At 46.3% G+C, this 21,554-nt stretch overlaps 1 protein-coding gene across 2 annotated transcripts in view; it reads right to left on the reverse strand.

Moving 5' to 3' along the window:
* LOC139053001 (pre-mRNA 3' end processing protein WDR33-like) overlaps positions 1–21,554 on the reverse strand; it is a 219,859-nt gene that overhangs the window by 189,537 nt on the left and 8,768 nt on the right. For both annotated transcript variants that reach the window (XM_070530135.1, XM_070530134.1), the window contains one exon: positions 14,039–14,107. In XM_070530135.1, the coding sequence (XP_070386236.1) occupies positions 14,039–14,107 (69 nt within the window). The remainder of the gene's footprint in view (positions 1–14,038; positions 14,108–21,554) is intronic.

Genomic DNA, 21,554 nt, shown 5'->3' on the forward strand with positions numbered 1-21,554 from the left:
CAACGCACACCACAGAATCAACAGCAACGTATGTGTCCACTGTGGGAGTGTTGCGCGTGGCTGTCATCGGCGAGGAAGACCAAGACTAAAACGCCATCTAAAGCGCGGGGGAAACTGTCTCTAAATCACGTCCTGTTCGCCGGACCTAATCTGAACCAAAATATGTCGGATATTTTAACTCGATTTCGAGTACACAATGTGGCGATCATGTCCGACATCGAGAAGGCATTCTTGCAGATTGAGCTTAAAAAGGATGACCGGGACGCCCTTCGTTTCCTCTGGTATGAAAGTACTCCAAAACAGGGACGAGCTCTCCTTCCAATCAGAGAGTACCGGATGACGAGGGTCCCGTTCGGTGCAACATCCAGTCCGTTCCTTCTCGCCGCGACACTAAAGCACCATCTAGAGTACACAAAGGATAGTTTTCCGGAGACAACAAGCATGCTAAACGACGACGTGTATGTGGATGACTTGGTCACAGGTGCCGATACTCTAGAGGACGCTATGCGCATATGCAAAGAGGCGGAACATATTCTTCAGATGGCAGGCATGAATTTGAGAAAATGGAAGTCCAATGACCCAAACCTTGCAGCAGAATAGTCAGAAGAGTCAGGAGACGAACACGGAATTTCAGCACATATCGTAACTAAGATCCTTGGCGTTGAGTGGAGACCGACTACAGATGAATTCACGTTTGAAATGAGTTCCCTGATTGACTTTCTCAAACAGCATCAGGACACAAAAAGATTCCTTCTGCAAACGACGGCTCGCATATTTGACCCATTTGGATTCCTTGCGCCCATAACTATCACGACTAAGATCATGTTTCAGAGCTTATGGGAACGAGGTGCTCAATGGGATGACCCACTTCCGTCAGACATCCTCGAAACGTGGAACAAGTGGTGTCAACAGCTTCCTGACTTAAGAAAAGTTTCCATTCGAAGAAAATCAGGGCTGCGAAAGGTCATCGGAAGAAGTGGTTTAAATAATGACATCTTTACCACCGTACTCATTCAGATCGAGGCAGTTGTGAACTCCAGCCCGCTCACGTTCCTTCACTCGGATGCAGGGGAGCTTCTGCCGCTAACGCCATCGCATTTCTTAATAGGGCACCGAATGAAAGTTTTGCCTAACACTGGAGAAACGGTCTCCAGCGAATCTACCAAGGCTGCGCTCATAAAATGTTGGCAACACCGTATGACACTTGTCGATTCACTCTGGAGACGATGGAGGCAGGAATACCTACTAGAACTTCGTAGGTATTCCTACGACTAGAGAGAAGCATAAGGGAAGGGGACATTGTTCTACTCAGGGAGGAGAAGGTCCCGCGACAGAACTGGAAGCTGTGCCGGGTTGTCGAAACGATTCCTGGAAGGGACGGCCGAGTTCGAGCATGCGAGATTTTCCCGCCAGACCGAAAGCTGCTGAGACACCAGTCCAAGCCCTCTACCCGCTTGAACTAGGGGAAGAATGAGCCGACGCTCATTGCGGGGGAGGTTGTTGAGAATTGCTAGCGACCGTCGCACGTTTCTTGCAACCATTGTTGGGGGCGCGGCGGTGCACCAAGAGGGAGCCGGCGAACGGACGAGGGGGCGCCCCGCTGGGCTGGTGTCCCAACCGGCGCCTCGACCCGCAACCCGATCCGTGCCCCGTGTTTTCGGCGGTCCGCCTGCTGGGCGCGAATGGCCGGCGCTTCCGAGAAGGACGAAGGCGTCGGTGCGGCCAATGGACAACTTGGATTTTGTATTTTACTTTTCTCTTCCTTTTCTAGTCACTGCGATGTCTTTTGTAAAATAAACGTTCAGTCTTGAAGCGAACCCCGACGAGTGAGAATCGTTCCTTCGAGGCTCCCGCGTGCGCGGCCGCTGTACGCCGCCGCCCGAAAGAGTCTCACGCAGCAGTTTTTGTAGTCGCACTCGCGAAGTGACCTCCACAGAGTGTTGGTCGTAGCCCTTTAATTATTCTACAAAAGTAATTTGACCACCAGGGAAAGTTTTCTTCAAAATAATTCGACCCTCAAAGGGTTAACTGTTAGATCACCAGACAAGATTCTATCAGTTCTCATGCGTCCCTGGAGAGGTGCACGTAGGCAACATTGCCAGTTTGTCTGCCTGTAAACAAGAGCCATGCAGGCAAGCATCTCGTGGTAATGCTTTTGGTGATGAACAAGTTAGAAATAATTTTTCCAAATGACCGCAACTCAAAACTTGCACAAGAAATTACAATCATAAATGGCACAAGCATGGATATGAGTTCGTAGCAGTAAACTAGGCAAGGCAGGCATGCATAGAGCTGTGCGAAATATCAGTTTGGCTGAAGCAGAGCAGCAGTAAAAATTTTTTTTCTGGAAGTCGCAGAAGGTTCCAGCACCTCTAGTGTGATGTCAGGCAGCGCTTCATTCCAAAAGGCGTGTTTCTTCCGGCTGTTCGTTTCACCACCATCATACACGTACAGCCATGACCACTTGACACAGTAAACCCTCGTTAACTCTGATATCTCAACTAACTTGAAAATAAGTTGAAACGAGTTTTAAATTAAAACTCATTTCACTGAGTGCAGGTGCAACGTTATCTAGCTCAAAGCATTCTGGAATGAGGACGCCTCTCCAAAGCTGCATTCACCGAATAAAAATGTTTATTCTCTCTCTATCAGATACCGCTCGGCTGTGGAAAATCTTATATAGGTCAAAACGGGACAGCACTTCAATGAAAGAACTCGTCAGCACAGCACTAACCTAAAAAAATGGCTATGGGAGTCATTTAGCCGGACACTGTAACAAGTGTCACTGCGCCCCCATATTTGAAAAGAAAATTCATGGGGGAAGGAACGTAAGAGGGAAAGGCAAATAGTAGAGGCCTATCACACTAGAAAGGAAGGAGATAAATGTGTAAGCACTCCCTCGCTTGCGTTGTCGGGAAAAGAAACAACATTTTTGGAAGAAAGATTATAATGTTGCTGATTTGCAGATGTTTTTGCGACTGATGTGCGCATGCCTATTCTGAAAAAGGTATAAATGTTCGGTGAATTTCAAATAAACTTCCAGTTGGCAGTCAGCGCTTGTCAGTGGTATTTGTTTCCTTGTGTCCTCGTCTTTTTCGCGCTGTTTAACCCCAGTTCTAAGTATGAACCAAGTAGCCCTCATCAAGATCTTACTATTACTGTTCTCGTGGAACCTGGAATTTCAGACCATAATTTAGTATCTTTAACTGGACTAAAGAAGCTGTTGAAAATAGAAAAATGTCTTCTTTGGCTGCAATTACAGATTACAACAAGGCTGACGACACAGCCATAATTGATTATTCGGACACGCATCTTGACTCTGTCAGTCATGATGTTAAGCGCCTGTGGCAAACTTTTCACTCAACTACAGAATATTGCGTTGGCAATTTCATTCCTAAGAAAAAAATTTACAAACGTCACAGAAATCCTTGGATCGGTAGAGTTATAATACAGATGAACCGGCGAACGAAACACCTCAGAAAACAGTACAAAACTCATCTCAGTTCATTGAATTAAAATATGATTTAATGGAAAAAGTTAGATATGCAAGAAACAGCTTCTTCAGCAATACTCTGGCGTAATTTATTACATCTGACTACCAAAAAATTTGGCGCCACACATAAGTGAAACTAATGAAGATATACATAAATTAAAAGTAAATGACCAAATTATATATGAACCAAGGGAAATCGCAAAAATTTTCAATTGGTATTTTCAGACTTTATTTTCTGAGCTAGACTAATACGATTATCAAGGATCTCTGGCGACAACGGAGAAAATAGCAGTAATTACTCGTGAAGGTGCCACTGCTATGCTTTTTAATCTGAATATGAAAAAGTCAGCAGGCTCTGACGGCATTGCAAACGCATTTCTTAGACGTGCATTTCGGAGAGCAAATTTCTGGATTTTTGACCATTCTGTTTAGCCTGTCAGTAACTACAAGTGTCGTCCCAAGTGATTGGCGCATTGCACGTGTTACACCCATACCCCCCAAAAAAGGTGACCAGCTTTCTGTAAATAATTACCGCCCTGTCTCGATCGTAAGCACTTGTTGCAGGCTGTTGGAACATGCTATTGCATGTTACATTCAAGAGTTTCTAGCTGAGCGTAAAGTGCTGTCATCACATCAGCATGGCTTCAGAAAAGCTATGTCAACAGTCACTCGGCTGGTTTCAACTGTGCATGAGATCTTGGATGTACTTGATATCGCTGGACAGGTTGATATTCTGTTCCTAGATTTTTCGAAGGCCTTCGATAAAGTGCCACATGGCAAGATATTGTGTAAATTATAATGCCTCAGCCTTCCTTCCTTCACTGTCCGATGGATTAGTGCACATCTTTCCAATAGAAGCCAATTTGTAGAAATAAAGAAATACACATCTTCTGTGCTTCCTGTTACCTCGGGAGTATCACAGGGCAGTGTTTTAGGCCCGTTGTTGTTTCTCAATTATGTCAATGATGCAGTTGAAGTAGTCGCCAGCACAGTAACTATGTGGTTTTTGCCGATGACTGTGTCGTATTCAAAGATATATCCTTTACTAATCATCACATCTTTCCACAAAACAGTATCTGTGCAATTGGAGATTGGTTCGAATGTTGAGGAATGGTTTTAAACTCAGAAAAAACAGTACTACCCTGTGTTACTAGAAAAAAGCTAGTTAGCACATTTACATATTCAATTCATAACAATCCGATTTCAGAAGTTGACAAGCTTAAATATCTTGGTGTTAAGTAAACAAACAAGTTCCCGTGGTCAGAACATATGTCGGATATCTGTGTAGTCGGCCTAAGGAAACTACGGTTCCTCAAAGGAAAACTTAGAAATGCACCAATTAGTACAAAACTTCTAGTTTACCATGCTTAAGGTCAAAACTGGAGTATGCTTCCATCGTATGGGATCCGCATTACAAAAAAGATATTATGCACCTTGAAAGAATTCAAAGAAAAGCAGTTAGATTTATTTTTGTAAAGTACAAACGCCTAGATTCCCCTTCAGATTTAATGAAACTCAATAATGTACAAATGTTGGAAGCCCGTAGAAAAGTTAGTCGCCTAAAATTTCTTCCCAGCTGCCTTTCCGGAAAAATTAAACTAGCTCTCCCAAAATCTGTTAGGCATCTAGTAGGAGGTCAACGCGACAGTCATAAACATTCTTTAGCACCAATCTTCACTTGCACGAACACATTTCGATGTAGTCTCTTCCCGCGCACAGTTGTGGAATGGAATTCTTTGCCACCTAGGGTACTTACACTGATGACTTTGTTATTGAAATGCAGTGCCATGTTTTGAATTCCTAGCCTAACTAGTTATTTTACACACCTGGTGAATTTTTTAAGCATTCCTACTACACGTGTATTGTGCTTTTCTCTTAATGACCACATTTGTTAAACAAATTTCATGACACATATTTTTTTTCATTTATAATATGCATTTGCTTCCTCTGCTCATCCCTTGCGTTGTTGGATTATGTACCTTTGTATTGTGCCTGAAACCCCTCCTGCTCGAGCCAAATCATTGGCTTGCAGTATTTCAAATAAAATAAATAAAATGTGAACCTCTTATCATGCAAAGATTACCATGCAAAGATTTGCACGGGGCTCTGGATGTCACAAAATCTCAACTTGGCAAATGCTAGAGAAAAGGCAATGGGGCAAGGTCGGCAGCGTCACTTGCACTCACTTTTCACCCAGTGACGGCTCGCTAGCCAAGCCAGACGGTGCGCCGGCCCTGTCTTCTGCTCGTCTGGCCCCTCCGTTTTCTGGTCTATCACCGCTCACGTGGACTTGCTCGGTTCGCTTGCCACTTTGATGTGACCTCATGCAGCAACCCCCCCCTCTAATTTAGGGCACCATCAGACATGCATTAATGTTGTCACAATGTACTAATTACGACCTTGGGCAAGGTTACCGGCACTGTTCAGCAGCCGCAATCAGCCCACGCAGGCGCCCAAAAGAAGCCAGCGTACGAGCCCCCAGCATTTTAAGCAAGATGGTGGCTTGATAAAGACGCTTACTTCATGATTGTGCAACCGTGAGTCGTACATGCCAGGTCATTCGCAAGAGTATGCTAAAAGCATGACAACTGCGCTCTTCTGCAGTTCAGTTTTAACTTCTGGAATGAAACTGCCCAGAATTCATTACGATGCAGAAAGTAGCAGCGTCAGCTTTCTGGATGCCTGGAAGCAGTTATGCTCAGATGGCTGGCTTCAATATTGCTTTAGGATTATACGTCTGGATTCTGTGCAAAAGCATGCTGTCTTGGCACATTGCCAGTAATGCAGATGCCCGTGGACCTGTACACGGTGCCAGTGCAGGTGAAAGTGACTGGAGGCATTTTGAAAGGGCTCCATGAAGTCTACAGTCAAACCCACTCATATAGTATATATATAACGCTCTATCATTTGTAACGACTAAATTTCACTACATATATGGTTTTCTGACCCTGCCTATGGAAACTGCATGCAGATGTTACAAATATTTGATGTACGTGTACGAAAGTGATGTACATTTAAAATGAACAAATTCGTTTCTCTACAACGAACACTTCATACCTGTGGCTGTAAAAGGAGGGCGCACGCAAAGTTCTGAAGCATGGAAGCCCGACCAAACTAGGCACACTTCAGTCCGACAGCAACGAAGTTTCATCTGCCGAGATGAGCAAGCACCGCATTTCAGAAGCCGCGAGGAAAGTAACTCGCTTTCAACAATGCTAGGGTAACCTTGCTTTCAAAGCATGCCTGGCATGTCTCCAATGTGCTTCAGGGCAAAGCGGTACAGTGTAGGGCGGCCTACGACGGTGCCACCCTAGTGCGGCACAACCTGCACGTCATGTACTGTCAAGCTCATGACAATGTGAAAGCGCATGTCAAAGAAATCACGTTTTTTGATGGCCAATTTGAACCAATGGCCGCTCAAGCGTAGCTATCGATATTTACAAGGCCTGAGTCGGCGTGAACGCAGCATGACGTGCTGCTGCCATGTAAAATTGCAAGGAGTAGGTAGTTACAGTTCATTGACGCCTTGTTTAGGTTATTGCCGATAACGGCTCACGATGGTGTTCTACCTTTCTACCTTCACACTTTTCGGCTGAAATGACATAAAACAAATGTAACTTCGCTGCTCTCAGCGCCTGTGTGGCTGATGCTGCAGCTGTCACGGCAAGTCCTTCGCAAATGCCAGCATGCCACAGTAGTTTCCACTTTCAGCCAACTAGAATGCTTCACTATCGTATGCAGAATCCACTTGTCCAGCTGGTAGTAATATATAGATATCACACTCTCGAAGAAAGAATGGTGACGATGCACTCACAGTTTCGAAATCGCAGGCGATCGGAACCAGCTGTAGGCAAGGTTTCAAAGGAGCTACGCCGCTGCATTTCACTCTTTGGATGATGCATTTAACGGAAACTTGCAGTTAAAGGCAGAAAATTGCCAGGAACAAAAAATGAAGGTACTGAAAATCATACTTTCGGACCAAAGCGGTGCCGAATCATAACTGCCGAAGCCAGCTGCAGAGTGGTTACCACAGCGAAGCTGTATATGGCTATGGTTCCATGCATTTTTGTTCTCCATGAACAAAAACTATCATCAACGCCTCTGGTTTATGTAATGCTCGGTTCAACCAGTACAAACCTTTCTTCAAGTCACACGTACGGCTGAACTTTATCGATATGATCCTGTTACGTACAATTTGCAGGCGCCAACGTTCACGATCGCGAACACGAAGAATGACCCAATAGAGTTACATTTATTATTATTTCTTTTAATTATGAAATTTTACGTGCCAGAACTACTTTCTGATTATGAGGCACGTGGCAGTGAGGGACTCCGGAAATTAGGCCACCTGGGGTTCTTTAATGTGCACCTAAATCTAAGCACGCGGGTGTTTTCGCATTTCGCCCCCATCGAAACGCCGCTGCCGTGGCCGGGATTCGATCCTGCGACCTCGTGCTTAGGAGCTCAACACCATAGCCACTAAGCAACCGTGGCGGGTCCCAGCCCCCCTTACGTTTATATTTTACTGGTTCATACATTCCGGGAAAACACAATTTTGCGGCACCAACATTCAGTACATCGCTAAACTGAGATCACAGGATACGTTTTCTGGCTGCTATAGATCCCATGCAAACAAGAAAAGGCACGAGGCGTGTGCAATTGAGAACAGTAGCCGCCTGCTGCATCAGCTCCAATGTAATACTTGCCAGCCCTTCTCACGTAAAAATGCTGGCATACACTCAGTTTCTTATTCCGGTACCAGAAAATCTCTGCCCGGGTCACTGCACGCCGCATTCACAGCTATCGCCGCCAAACCTATTGTGATAAGCACCTTCACCTATCTGTTTTACAGGGCATGAAGTGCAGTGCTGTTGATAGCGTACTTCATGCCTTTAGTAGGTGATAATCCAAACGTGCTGCTGTTCTCTGCTGCAGGCAATGCGCAGCTCAATCTTGTTTCGGTTTCTCATCGCCATCTTAAAACACTATGCAATAGGAAAACAACAAAACATGCCTCCCGCCAACCCCCGAAGCCCTACCGAATGGTTGCGCATCTCATGCGCAACCATTCGTATTACATAGCTGTCAACTTTTCGGAACGTATGATTGAGGTTCTACTGTATTTTGTATACAGTCGATCCCAGATATAAGGAACGCGAAGGGGATCGCGAAATAGTTCCATATACCGGTATTTCGGTGATTATCTGAGAACACCGCACATCTCGGACAGTTTCCCCAAGATTGTGAGAAGCGAGAACTTACCAATTCGCTTCTCTAAGACCATTTCGAATGCACAAAAGTTGAGTTATTTTTTGCTCACGAATGTTGCAAGTTGCTTGCACCACAAAACAGCCTTTGTAATGCCAACCCCAAAATTCTGAGTCACCCGGACACAAGACTGCAGTGCACTTTACGCATGTTCAAGTACTTGTTCCACATTTTTATTCCAGATAACATTAAATGGACACACTGAGGAAGTAAACTAGCCAGTATGGATACGAGCTGTGACGTGATCGGAGCACTTCAACACGAATCAAGCGTGAATATGCCCTGCTGCTTGTCCATTACAATACCAACAATACGCTTTAAGGGAGGACGCAGCTTTTGCATCGCGAAAAATGGCAAAAAAAAATCTAATTTTTGAAAACTAGATTTTCAATTTCTATTACTCTTTCTCTATCTGATTCCGAAATATCACTGTAAACCACATAGAAGTGCTCTAAAAAATTTGTTTTATCAGCCAAGGTGGCAAAAAGTTTCGTGGAAATCAAGAAAGAACAGCATTTTTCAAGCCACAATATCTCCGGAATGGTGCAACCGAGCGCCGCCATCTTGGTCTTGTTGGAAAGCGCATTTCTCCATCTTCAAATCTGCCGCTTCAGCTACCTCCTCCACACAGAAACAAGCACACAAAAAGCAAATGATTGAAGGTCCTTGCGGAGTCTGCGGTTGGCAGCGCCCGCCTCGTGACTCCAGCGTAGTTCGTCATTGGTCCGGTGCTCGTGTCGTCTGCTCGGCTCTTTGCACCTCCGAAGTCTGGATGTTTCCACTCACCGTAATCTCGACGTGTCAAAACGAGTGCTACACGGACATAGCAGTAGCGTGGCCGACCCCTATGTTTGTAGACGTGTCAGAGCCACGGCTAAGCATACCGAGCATCGGCGACGCGGGCATTGCGACCAAGATTCGTGCACGGAATCCGGACACGCGGCTAAGCCTTTCAGCACTCGGTGTTTCGGAATTCGTGACAAAGCACATCGCGCACGCAATCGTCGGACCCGCTACTAAGCATTTCGCGCATAGGAGTCTCCAACTCGGCGATCAAGCACATCGCGTGCGAGCATCTTGGACCCTCGCCTAAGCATTTTGTGCATTGGCGCCTCTAAGTGCGTGACTACGTACATCGGGCGTCGACTCCTCAAACCCGCATCTAGGCATTTCACGCATCGGTACCTTGGACTGCGCGGCTAGGTACTTCGCGTGTCGTCACCACGAACTGTGCGAATCAAATGGCCGAGACCCAAAAAGTCCCCTGTAAACAAAGACTGCAAAAACTACAATCCTGGTGCATTTTGAGAGATGTGAACTGCTCCAAAAACTTTGAGAGACATTTTTTCAAAAGTGTGTTTTGGGCATTCTGCGTTGTCTGTGGAAAGGGTAGCATAGGATTGCCTGGACCAATTTTGATCCCGTTTGTTTTTATGTATTCCCTGAAGTCTGCTTGAGGGCATGCCAGTCTTCTTCTTTTGAGGGCGTAGTTCTTTTTCAGCATGCTAATTGTGAATGACAAGTTCTGGTACAATTAATAAAATTGAACACGATGTTCTGTGTAAAAAATAAAAGAAATAAAGCAGTTATAAAATTTTTGGAACTGTGTACCCTGTATTGCTCTTTTGAGCAAAGATTCAAATTACAGCTGGCATGTTTTGTTACAGTGCCCGGTTTTCCACAGTGGAACACTTGTAACATTTTGTAACTTGAAAACTAGTCAAGGTATTGCAATGAAACTGCACATTTCTTTATTTCGAACACTTACGAGTGTGGCTGCCAAATTTGGTTGTTCTAGGTCAAAGAACAAAAAAGTTAGCTCTGATCCCCACCTCCCCCCTCAAATAGCTGATCATCGTACATGCGCAATGAGCCAGGCAGACTGTTGTGCTGGGTTTCAGAACTGACTTCCTGTTGTAACCAGTTGTCCTCGTGTTTCGACTACTTTAAAAAGTATGCGTGTCTCTTCTTGAGTGCTGCTCAGCGCTCTGGCGGTCCCTTGCGGCCGCCCTTCATTCTCAGCCCTTCCCCACGATGATGTGCTGGGCCATAGTTATAAATGCAAAAAATACGGTTGCTAAATGAAATACGTGGGAAAGCATATCGTACAGCAAAAGTGTCTTGAACAACATATTTGCACGATTCTTACATGCACCTTTCTTGAATAAAAGGTGCGTTCAAATTTGCATGTGGGTTACTGTCATAACTACCGTATTTTCTGGTGCGTAAATCAAACTTTTTTTGCTGAATTTTTCGCTGGTGTATCTTAAAAAATAATGCAACTTATACGTCTTTTTTTTTTTGAAAAGGTGCTGTCAAACTTAGATTAGATGCTATGGCCACGTCAAGCAAGCTGGGTTGGTCTCCTCTGCAAGGGTTGCGGGCACGCTATCGAGGTACTGGGTTCTTCTCGTGATCGAGTCGCCGAGCACTGTGTCAGAAAAAGAGCAGCAATGCAAGAAGGCCAACTGCAAGTCGACCAACTGCGAAGTCGTCGCAACTGCAGATCGCTTTCAAGAGTACAAGCCACTCCCCATTCTCCCTCATGCACTTCCCGCTTTCGTTCCCTGTGCGCGATTCGGCTCCCCATCGCACATTTTCACTCGCACATACAGCATACAGCGCACGGCCACGACGTTATCGCCCGTGGACTTTAAACGGAACACCTCAGCGACCCCAAGGGCAGAATTGCGCCTGGAGTGTCCATATCACTGCGTGTGCATGACCCGCGTTCACAAAATGAAATGTCAGTGTATTTTTTAAAATCACTCACCGTATGGACAGGTGCATCTTATAAAGACCAGTGCGACTTATACATGTTCTTTCTTTTCAGAAAAACTGCCAATTTCAGAGCGGTGATACTTATACCATGGTGTGGATTACGGAATGGCAAATAAGGCAATCCTAGTTAAAATAAAAAAATGTGACTGAATCTTACTAAAAAAAGCTCAATGCAAGATAGCTAGTCACAGTGCCATCAATAGGGATTGTTTTTTATGCCTTGGATTGTGGTCGCCACTTTCTGGTTTGCTTTAAGTGTGGCATTACTAATGCATTAGATGGAACTGAAGGTTACTTTCTGTGATCGGTAGATAGCGAAAAGGAGGTGTCGTCCAATCCCGACAGCAACTAGCCACTGAGATTCAGCTGCCTGCGCATCTGTGTGACTATGTATGTTCCATAAAGTTGTTTCAAGATGATACATGTCGACTTGGGTTTCATTACTTGATGTGCGCGGCAGAATCGGCACCAAGCGATTTTTAAAATATTTGGACGGTAATACTATACAGTCAAATCTCAATAAAGCGAAGTGCGCGGGACCGCCAAAAATAGTTCGTTATTCTGAAAGATTGTTATAGTGAAGGCCTCAAAATTAGCCATTCTGTCCACCAACCCATCAGTTCATAAGTTGTCACTCTTTGAGCTCTCCCCGAGAATGTCACTGTTGGCTCTCGGCCTGCGTTGTTGCTATTGTTAATAGATTCCGCAGCCACACACCACCAAAGCACCATATAATAAGAGTGATGCAAAAAGCAAATATTGACACTGAGAAAACTACTGACAAAAAACAAGCTCCACGTTGCCTCCAAAGTGAACTGTTTGTTTGTTTGTTTTCCACTTTGCTTGCTGTGGACTTCGCAACGGCTTCACTCGAAGGGGACACTTGAACTATTTCAAAGCACAAATCCACTTAAACAAAGTGTGAAGTGCAAAGTGTGGCGACCGTGTGGCATCCCTGCAAGTACAGATGTTACATTTCTCTACGCATAGCTAGGATGGCCGCAGAAAGAAACGCGAAAGAAAGAGGCGTGCGCAGAAAGAAGGGTGAAGGAAGGAAGAGATGCACCTCTGTTGCTGAGTGACACTTGCCTCGCTGAAGCATGTGTTCGTAAAACCTGATGCGTCATCGCCTCCACAATAGATCTAAAAAAAATTATAGCGCACTTTTGTTCAGTGCCTTCAAAGGTCTTCCGAACCAGTGTGCTGCGGCACTCGCTTTCAGCGCCTTCTCTGCTGGCCCACTGTTTCGGCTGCCGTGAGGGATACACTGAAAACTAAGAATCCCCAGGTTTCCCCAGTTTATAGTGCTGAGGCGTTGCTAAGATGACACGGAAACTGAATAACGATCATTATTCTGAAAAGTTTGGTATTCTGTAGTTCGTAGTACTGAAATGTTTTTACACTGAAACCATAAGAAGTCAGCAGGGGATTTCTGAAAAGCTTGTTAATCTGAAAAGTTTGTTAACATGGTGTTCGTAGAAACGAGGTTTCACTAACTGCATTTTACAATCGGGGGTGCAGCAGAACCATGTAAATATGGGCCCCTATCCAAACACAAGCCCTTATGAACAATGTGCAGAGTCAGAGGTGAAATCAAATTTTACTGCTGCAAAATGCCTTGGCAGGTGCTTGACCAGGGAGCAGTAGAAGTGTAGAACAAGCTAGATTAGTTGTTAGGCTGCAAAAATTGCACCCTATGGTGATTCCTACTGCACTTTGGGAATGGTGAAGCAGCACAACGCACATGAACAAAAGGGGGATGCAAGACTCATGTAGTGCCTGTGCCTTATGTTTTCTTTTCGTCCATGTCCTTCATGCTACTTACTACTGCTCATGTCAAACCAACAAGTGCAGGCTTCTATCACAGTCAATTCTATTGTAGACCGTTGGTTCACTTCTTGAACAGGTGCTCAATTGCTGCAGGCATCAGTTGATTAGAAGCAGCTACAACACTGAATGACAGGAAATGTAACAAGCGAGGACTGCGCACAGTTTCGCTGCACTCCACAATGTGTGCTGCCGCAAGTGTTACAGCAGAAAGGCCAGGTATAGTGAACCCTTGTTAACTCTAAAGCTGAGGTCTCCAAATAACATTTAAGTCCCAATTTCTTCCCATTTTGATGTCAATACCACATTGGTTTTCACATATCTCGAAAAACTTCCCACCAGACCCCAATATCCTAAACTAAAAGAACAATAATACCAGAAAAAAGTCACCACCTCAAGGTATCCATACTTTGTGGCCAGGTGTCGCATCCCCAAAAAGCCGCAAATTAGTAGTTACCAGTTTGTGCATACTACAATTTAGTGCGAAGCTGTATCACTTTCCTGCGATGTACCCAATGCTAGCAAGGTGCCATGACCGTACATCACCTTTCCAAATCAGAGGCTGACGACAGAAGCATGATCCAGGTGACCAGTGCTGGCCCACTCAGTGGCATGGGGCATGGAACGCTGTACTCTGTAACCGTTCCCGGTGAGTCAAACATTACTCACCCTGGTGTAGTAACCCGAATCCGGCTGCAGGGCTCTTGCGTCCCGATAGTCCCTCTGCCAGACACGATTCTGCATACACACAAGTGCAAATGTTGCAAGTCAACATGACTCAACCATTATGCTAGGCAAGCGCAAAATTACACGTCACAAATACTTCACTGGCTGATGGGACGAAGCATCCCCTGCTTTTGGGGGCCCACTCAGACACTGGGCCTCTTCAATTTTTTGAGTTCTGGCAGCCCGCTGGCAGACAGATGGCAGCCAACTAGTTCCGGTCCTGATAGGAAGTCACATGGGCTCGGATCCCAAGACAACCCGCAGCTGCCCGAAGTTTGCAAAACCAAATGCCGTGGTGAGGGCAGCTGGCCGTGGAATAAATAAACATGCTACCAGCATGGCAGCGCCGGCAAGACCGGCACGCACTCGGCGTAGTCGGCCCATTTATGCGTTGCCAGCTTGAAAATATATAAAGTTACCCCAAGGGTTGTGATCCCTTTCAAGAGATTTTGCACGACTCGACACAGGGCACACACTCTGCCAACATCACCTTGCACAGCGCAACATACGGTCTCCAACGCGCTCGATGCCAACACGCGAAGTTGCGCTTAAGTGATTACATACCCGGAAGCGATCGCTCAAGGATCCCTGCTTGCAGCGATCACGTCGCCCACCAGCGACATTGATGAGTTGGCGTTGTGTCATCACTTGGCAAGACATGAAAGAGCAGGATATTGAATACATCTAATACCTGCTTCGGCTTCGATTTCAGAAAGTTTGTTTCAGCTGATGGTGCTTCTAATTTTGACCCTAAGGAGTTGGGGATGTGGCTGGCGCATGAAAATGTACGCTGCCTGTGACCAACGAAAAGTTTCACACAAAAAACAATATGGGTCGCGATCATGAGAGCAATAAGCTAATGTACACGTGGCTAATGTACATGTGGCTACATGTGGGCATGTAGCCCACATGTAGCCTACTGTATGTACATGTATGTGGGCCTACTGTACCCAACCAGTGCATTTTAACATCAACAGCCTGCACTCTGAACACATATCGGTTTCGAGCTGCCACCCAAGCATACCACGGAGAGATAGAGTGAACACGGGTTAGCTGCAATGCCTTTGCTAACTGCAGAAAAAGGAGATATCGCCACATACATCCACAAGATATGTGAAAAGGAAGACCACCAGAAAAAGATCAACCGAAAATGTACCGCAGTGTGTGTGAATGAGTGCCTACAACTTACGCGAACACCATGCAGATAACATACACGCAAGAGAGCGTGGTGCAGTTATCACTGCTAGGAAAAAGGCTTCATAAGACGCAAACACATACACACACAAAAGCGTCCAACAGTTCACTGCCGCTCGTATCGCACCCCCTTGCAATGCGAAATAGTGCGTTAGAACCTAAGAAGATAACGCTAGAAGTAAGGAAATCCGAAGATGACCGTAGACAGTTGGATGAGCAAGGTAAATTTAAGTCCTCAAGCGCCCGTGTTGCAATCCGTCAAGTCCCCACAAAAATGACGGCAAGCGCCCATCGTCTCTTTTAGTCATCTGCTAGCCAGAGAACTCCCAGAGAGATGCCCGACTAAAATCGTCCTGGCTGGTTCTGGCAGCACGCGGGTAGCATGAACAGTCAGCCCAAATAAAATGCACATCCGGCGGAAGTGCATGGCACGGTGGGTGGAGCAACCAGAGAAAAACAAAGGCGCTTTGGCTGGCTTGGTAGCCCGCAGGTAGCCAGAAGTGGAAAAGCGAAGAGGCCCACTAATGTGCTTATCATCATCAGGCAGGCAATTAAACACAGGCCAGAGTACAGTCAAGCTGACTTGCAACGAACTTCATCATAATGAGGCGATGCATCCACTATGCCTCAGCATATGTACCAAGTGGACCGCCCCAAAATATGACAATAGTTTGTTAGTAGGAACTTTTTTAATATAGTTTCTCCCTTTAAATCCAATGCAATTTATATATAAGCTGCACAGAGCTGGCAAGTGGTCATAACGATAGAAGCCATAGACACTGTGGTATCGAAAATAGAGACACTGATTTTCTTTTTAAAGCATCTATCGATGGTAATGTGTTTGCACTGAATCAATATAGCAACACAATATATTGCCACCATAAAAATGAGTTATGTATGAGGCGTGCGTAAAGTTCGAAGACCTTATTGTCGGGTAGACCAGGCTTCAAGCACGGTTAAGGACAATATGCCCAAAGAGCCGAGAGCAGCACGTCTTACGCAGGCGTTTATTTCCGCAAAAAGAGGAAGAACTTCATTGTTCTTTCTTTCTATTAACAGTCATGGCCTGGAGTGCTATGGGGGCATTTCTCCGAAGCACAAATGTCTTACAGGTCACATGACCACTTTGCCATTTCCAAGCTTTAGGCGACATGCGCCCGTCGTTTATCCGCAATGTTCTCCAGGCCATGTGCGAGTTTCCACCAGTCTGGGCACGTAATTGTTTTGCACTACAACGTATTGTCTTCAATAATGTTAGTGATGTCTGACACTGGTCTACTATGAGTGCTTCTGAGGAGTATTAAATAATTCCTTGTACCAGCGATGCCAAAAAATATTTTTGCATTTCTTGACTCTGTATCCATGTTTTAAGCAGCTCAGTATGGGAGCTAGGCATTACGGCTACAATTTGTAAGTTGGAAAATGCTGTCAATTGTTTGCCATGCAAGAAATGAACAGGTGTAAAAGACTTCTGGTTCGTCTGGGGCAGGATATGAATACGTCAGTGGTCTACTGCTTATGATCGTTTCTATTTCTGTTAGGACCGTACTAATGTGATCATAATCTAGAAGTGACCGCCCTAGCACGTTCCTCAAACTGTCTTTAACTGACCGCACCATTTGCTTCTGAAATCCACCTTACCAAGGAGCACAATTGGCAGTGAATTTTCACATAATGCGATACAGGTGAACGCCAACCTCACTTCCTTGAAGAGTGTCATACGAAGCACGCTTAAAGCACAGAGCATTGTCAGAGTAAATTACCACAGGAAGTCCACGACATGCAACAAAATGCTGGAACCTCTAGTAAACCTTCGCCTGTTGAGCGCAAGACAAGCTTTAGGTGGATAGTACGAACTACCGAGCAAGTGAACAACACGATGTAGGATTTCTGTGTAGGCTCACTTTTCAGGTATATTGGGCCCGTAAAATCCATATCAACAATGTTAAACGGTTTTGAAACATTCACTCAGTCCACAGGTAGCAACATCATTGGAGCCGTTGCAGGCTTGGTCCTTAAGCGGGCACGCCAAGTACACTGCCCGATTACTCTCTTTACACACTGCTTTGCCTTTGTCACCCAGAAGCACTCTCAGAGTTCTGCGATGGTCGTTGGGGCTCTGAAAAATCCTCCAGTACAAGCATGTTGCGATAATGAGTTCAGTGACACGGTGATCACCGGGGAGCAGGACCAGGTGCTTGATGCAGTCCTGGTCCACGACATTCCGAAGTCTTGTTTGGATCTGCAGAAAACCATTCTCCTTTGCAAAAAAGGGGTACAAATCTGATTCTCCACACCTCGTGGAGGTCTTGTCCTGCCTGGAGCGCTGATAATTCAAGGTCACATTGCTGCTTTTGGGCCGTGAAAAGCCTATTACTTTTCCAAACTGGCAAGCTCCGATGATGTTAGGTGTTTTTTAATATTGGCAGGCCACGGCAGGCTGTGACAAACATCAGAATCCATGCTGAGACCCTTAGCACCCAAAACCAAGTACAGACGCCGACCGTTTATTCGAACCTCATGGGGACTGCGGAAATGTCCGTATAAACAGGTGTCCGAAAAAGCAGATTAAGAAAAAAAAAAGGAAAGAAAAGAAATCCTTTATTTCCACACACTAATTCGGGCTCGTCAGTAGGCTTGAAGAAATCGTGAATGCGCATTGCACGCTGTTCCATTTACGCACAATCAGATAAGCCCGAATCTCGGAGAGGGTCAAACGGTCACTATAGGGGGCTGAAAGCACAGTCACTGCTTGCGCATGCTCCGTATGCGACGGCAGCGTAGCACATGGTGCGTCATCTTCCGACTCGAAGTCATCGTCTGGCGGCGCAGCAGAAACTTGACGAATGATCTCGCCATCGTCGAGTTCTGCGCATGTCAGTACAGCAGTATCGGCACCTGTGAAACTGTCAAATGAGACGATGTCCAGAATCACAAAGCAGCCACTGCGCAGGTCTCGGCAGAACATTTTCGGCATCAGTAGGGAGCTCATCGGAAGGCAACAAATCCTCGGCCTCCTGGCACCCACTTGCCAGCATTCTCCAGCGGAGTCCGCACTGGCACTGTCGGCGCCATTAGACACTTGACGCGATGTTTCCGTATGCCGCGTTGCATCACCGCGATTTCGACACAGCACTCAAAGCAAACATCACCACGCCGACACCAGTCGCACAAACGAAAAACGTGGCCTACTCGCAGCATCGAGCACGAAGAAAGAAACAAATTAGCTGCTGGATTGTCGTGACATGGCTTACTAAGCTGAGGGGGGAACTGCTGTAGCTACGAACCAGGCAGAAACGATGATGATGAGCGGAGATTTGCAGTAGCGCCCCTTCGTGGGGCAGCAAAGAGGCTCCGTTCAAAACAAAAATGGCGTTCAGCAAGTCGAACCATGCACCGGTCAGAGTTGGTGCATGGTGTTGTCAATCGAGTTGGCTCAAGGAGTGTCTGAAAAATCAGACGAGAGGTTGCAAGATGTCCGAACTTTCGGCAGTTGTTATGCATTATGGTCTATGGGGAGAATGGCAGTGCCGCGAAGCAGACCGAATAATCGAGCATGTCCGAATTTTTGGAGTCTGAATAATAAGTCGGCGACTGCACTACGTCTTGACAAGTTGAAGACAAGATGCACCGGTGTAGCTAAAGCATGGAGTTTAATGGTGTTTTCTTCTGACTCCTCTTCTTGTACAATAGTCAGAATGGCAGCCGAGTACTTGGGCCATTCTTCAATTCTTGCTAACCAAGCCGGTCCACTCCACCTAATTTCCCAGTCGATCAGAGACTGGACCGAAGTGCCCTGAGAAACTAAGTCTGCTGGGTTTAATGGGACTCCTCTTTCACACTCCCCCCAGGAAGACGCAGCGCCATCTACCGCCGTCACCTAAAAGCCTGCACGTGGCCTCTGAAATGCATGGTGCGCCAGCCCGTGCGATCGCTGAGAAACGCATCGTGTGGAAACTGGGCTCTTGCACTTCTTTTCTGGACACGCTACACCATATGGTAGCACTGCCAAGAAGTCCATACATGGCCTCTGAGATGAAAAGTGTTGTGCACCGATGCTGGCGATCACTGCGAATTGTTTCCTCACTTTCCACACACTCAGAGGCACATATTCAGTGACTCAAGTTGACGAGACGTTTATTGAAGAGCAGCACATACACATTGCATTCATGGAGCAGACTGCTAATGCATTGGGTTGCTGTCCTTGAGGCACCCTTGTGACGTGGGCTCGATTTCGCTGAGTATCGGAAAAATATACAGGGTCTCTTTAAAAAAAAAAAAAAAAATGATGGGGTTTTATGTGCCAAAACCACTTTCTGATTATGAGGCACGCCGTAGTGGAGGACTTCGGAAATTTCGACCACCTGGGGTTCTTTAACGTGCACCTAAATCTAAGCACACGGGTGTTTTCACATTTCGCCCCCATCGAAATGTGGCCGCCGTGGCCGGGATTCGATCCCGCGACCTTGTGCTCAGCAGCCCGACACCATAGCCACTGAGCAACCACGGTGGGTTCTCTTTTCTTTTCGGTACCTAAGTTGTCATCAAAGAGGTTCATTGCCGACTAGCACAGATGAGTGGCAGATACCCAGTATTCTAAGTCGGTGTCAAGGAGTTCCTTTGAACAGCGGTACCTACCACGTCTCGCATCTTACAGTGACTCATGTCGGCATGAAAGAGGTTCATCGAAGAGCAGTACATATGCACACATTGCCACATAATCAGTGACCCAAGGATGTCCGATGGTTGGTTTCGAGCCTTGTTGCCCAGTGGAGCAGCCCAATGCACTACTCATTCGACCATGAACTACTCAGTGATCCCGGTAGGCAGAAAAATGGTTAGATACAAATGTACATAGATAGAAACAAACATAGATAAATGGATAGGCCCCGGAAAGTGTGTGAAGTATCCTAAAAAATGCTAAGGCATTAAAATTTGCGTGCGGCGACTAATGATGGAGCGTCCGTGAGCAGTTAAGCGAGAGGCACATGGCAGGGGCAGTGTAGGCATGCGGAAGAGCTTGTGCGCTCGAGCTGGCGTCAGTCTGCCTGTAGTAGGGGTCATCTAATTTGCCTTTCTTTTTACACTTTCCCAGGGCTATCAATGTATAGCTGAACCCACTTATGACAATACTCGTGTGCCATGAAAATTCCATTGTGATAACCGATAATTGTTATAACCAGGCTGCATGAAAGAAATTGAAATAGGGGGATGGCAGAGCTGTTGTGAGAAAACTATAATGGCAGGTAGGCCAGTGTCCTCCCCAACACCTCCCTCCATCTAGCTGCTGATTGTGCTCACTTATTTAACTGCTTCCTAGGTGCTCCGATTGCACGTAACAAGCCGCGGGTGTCGGAGTTAAGGAATGGCACTGTTATAACTGCAAAGAGGGGTCACGGCTCGCAAGCGATATGCAGGCACCACCGAGGCATCGCTTTGGTGGCCCCAAAAGGGGCCTTAAAAAATTGCGAGAAGGCTGCCGCGACAGTCTGTCAGCTTGAGAAATCCAGAAGAAACGCTGAGGTGAGATCGCCGTAAGCATCTTGCCACGTACTTCTCACTGGCTTGCACGACAAAACACTATGTCCGTCAGCCTCTCATGCTTTACGCGAAGCTAGCCTACATGTTTCTCCAAGGCACCCAGGTGCTCCACGTAGAGCAGCAGGAGGTTCCTCGCGAAAACGAAGCCCTAGAGGGGACCGAATCATCTGCTCGGCCTCCTATAAGGACTAGGTTGAGGCAGCCTGCCCTGCCGCATCATCGCTGCCGTCGTCGCCGTCGCTATCTGACGCAAGCACGTTCGCGATAATCGCCTTACCGGTTAGAAGCACTTAGTTTCCAAATCTGTAGCCCTGCACTTTCTTTTCACCGGCAACGCCAAGCACTGCCGATGATCAGCGGACGGATCAGCCATCTTCCGTTTTGGCAGAAAGTCAAACGAGGCTGAGAATCCGCGTGGCCAGGAACGATTTCAATGCAAAAAAATATGAACGAGAGCGCTTAAGCTGCTGACAGAACTGCACTGAATGAGGAGCCAGAGAGCAACATGGGAGCAAGCTGGGAGCAGCACAGTTGGCGCGGTCCATTTGTGTTTTGGAGGGTGGGGCGTCGTAGAGCTATGGGTGCAGCCCATTCATGCTTGGAGGGGTGGAAGGGCAACGAGAGAGAGGCGCATCGCGACGGCTGGAAAATGAGCACGCCGCGGCTATTGGTGATAGAAATGGTGGTAAACTTGAGCAGCAGCCCATCGTGCAGCAGCTTGAAT

The sequence above is a fragment of the Dermacentor albipictus genome, unplaced genomic scaffold (genome assembly GCF_038994185.2).
Source record: "Dermacentor albipictus isolate Rhodes 1998 colony unplaced genomic scaffold, USDA_Dalb.pri_finalv2 scaffold_51, whole genome shotgun sequence".
Lineage (NCBI taxonomy): Eukaryota > Metazoa > Arthropoda > Arachnida > Ixodida > Ixodidae > Dermacentor > Dermacentor albipictus.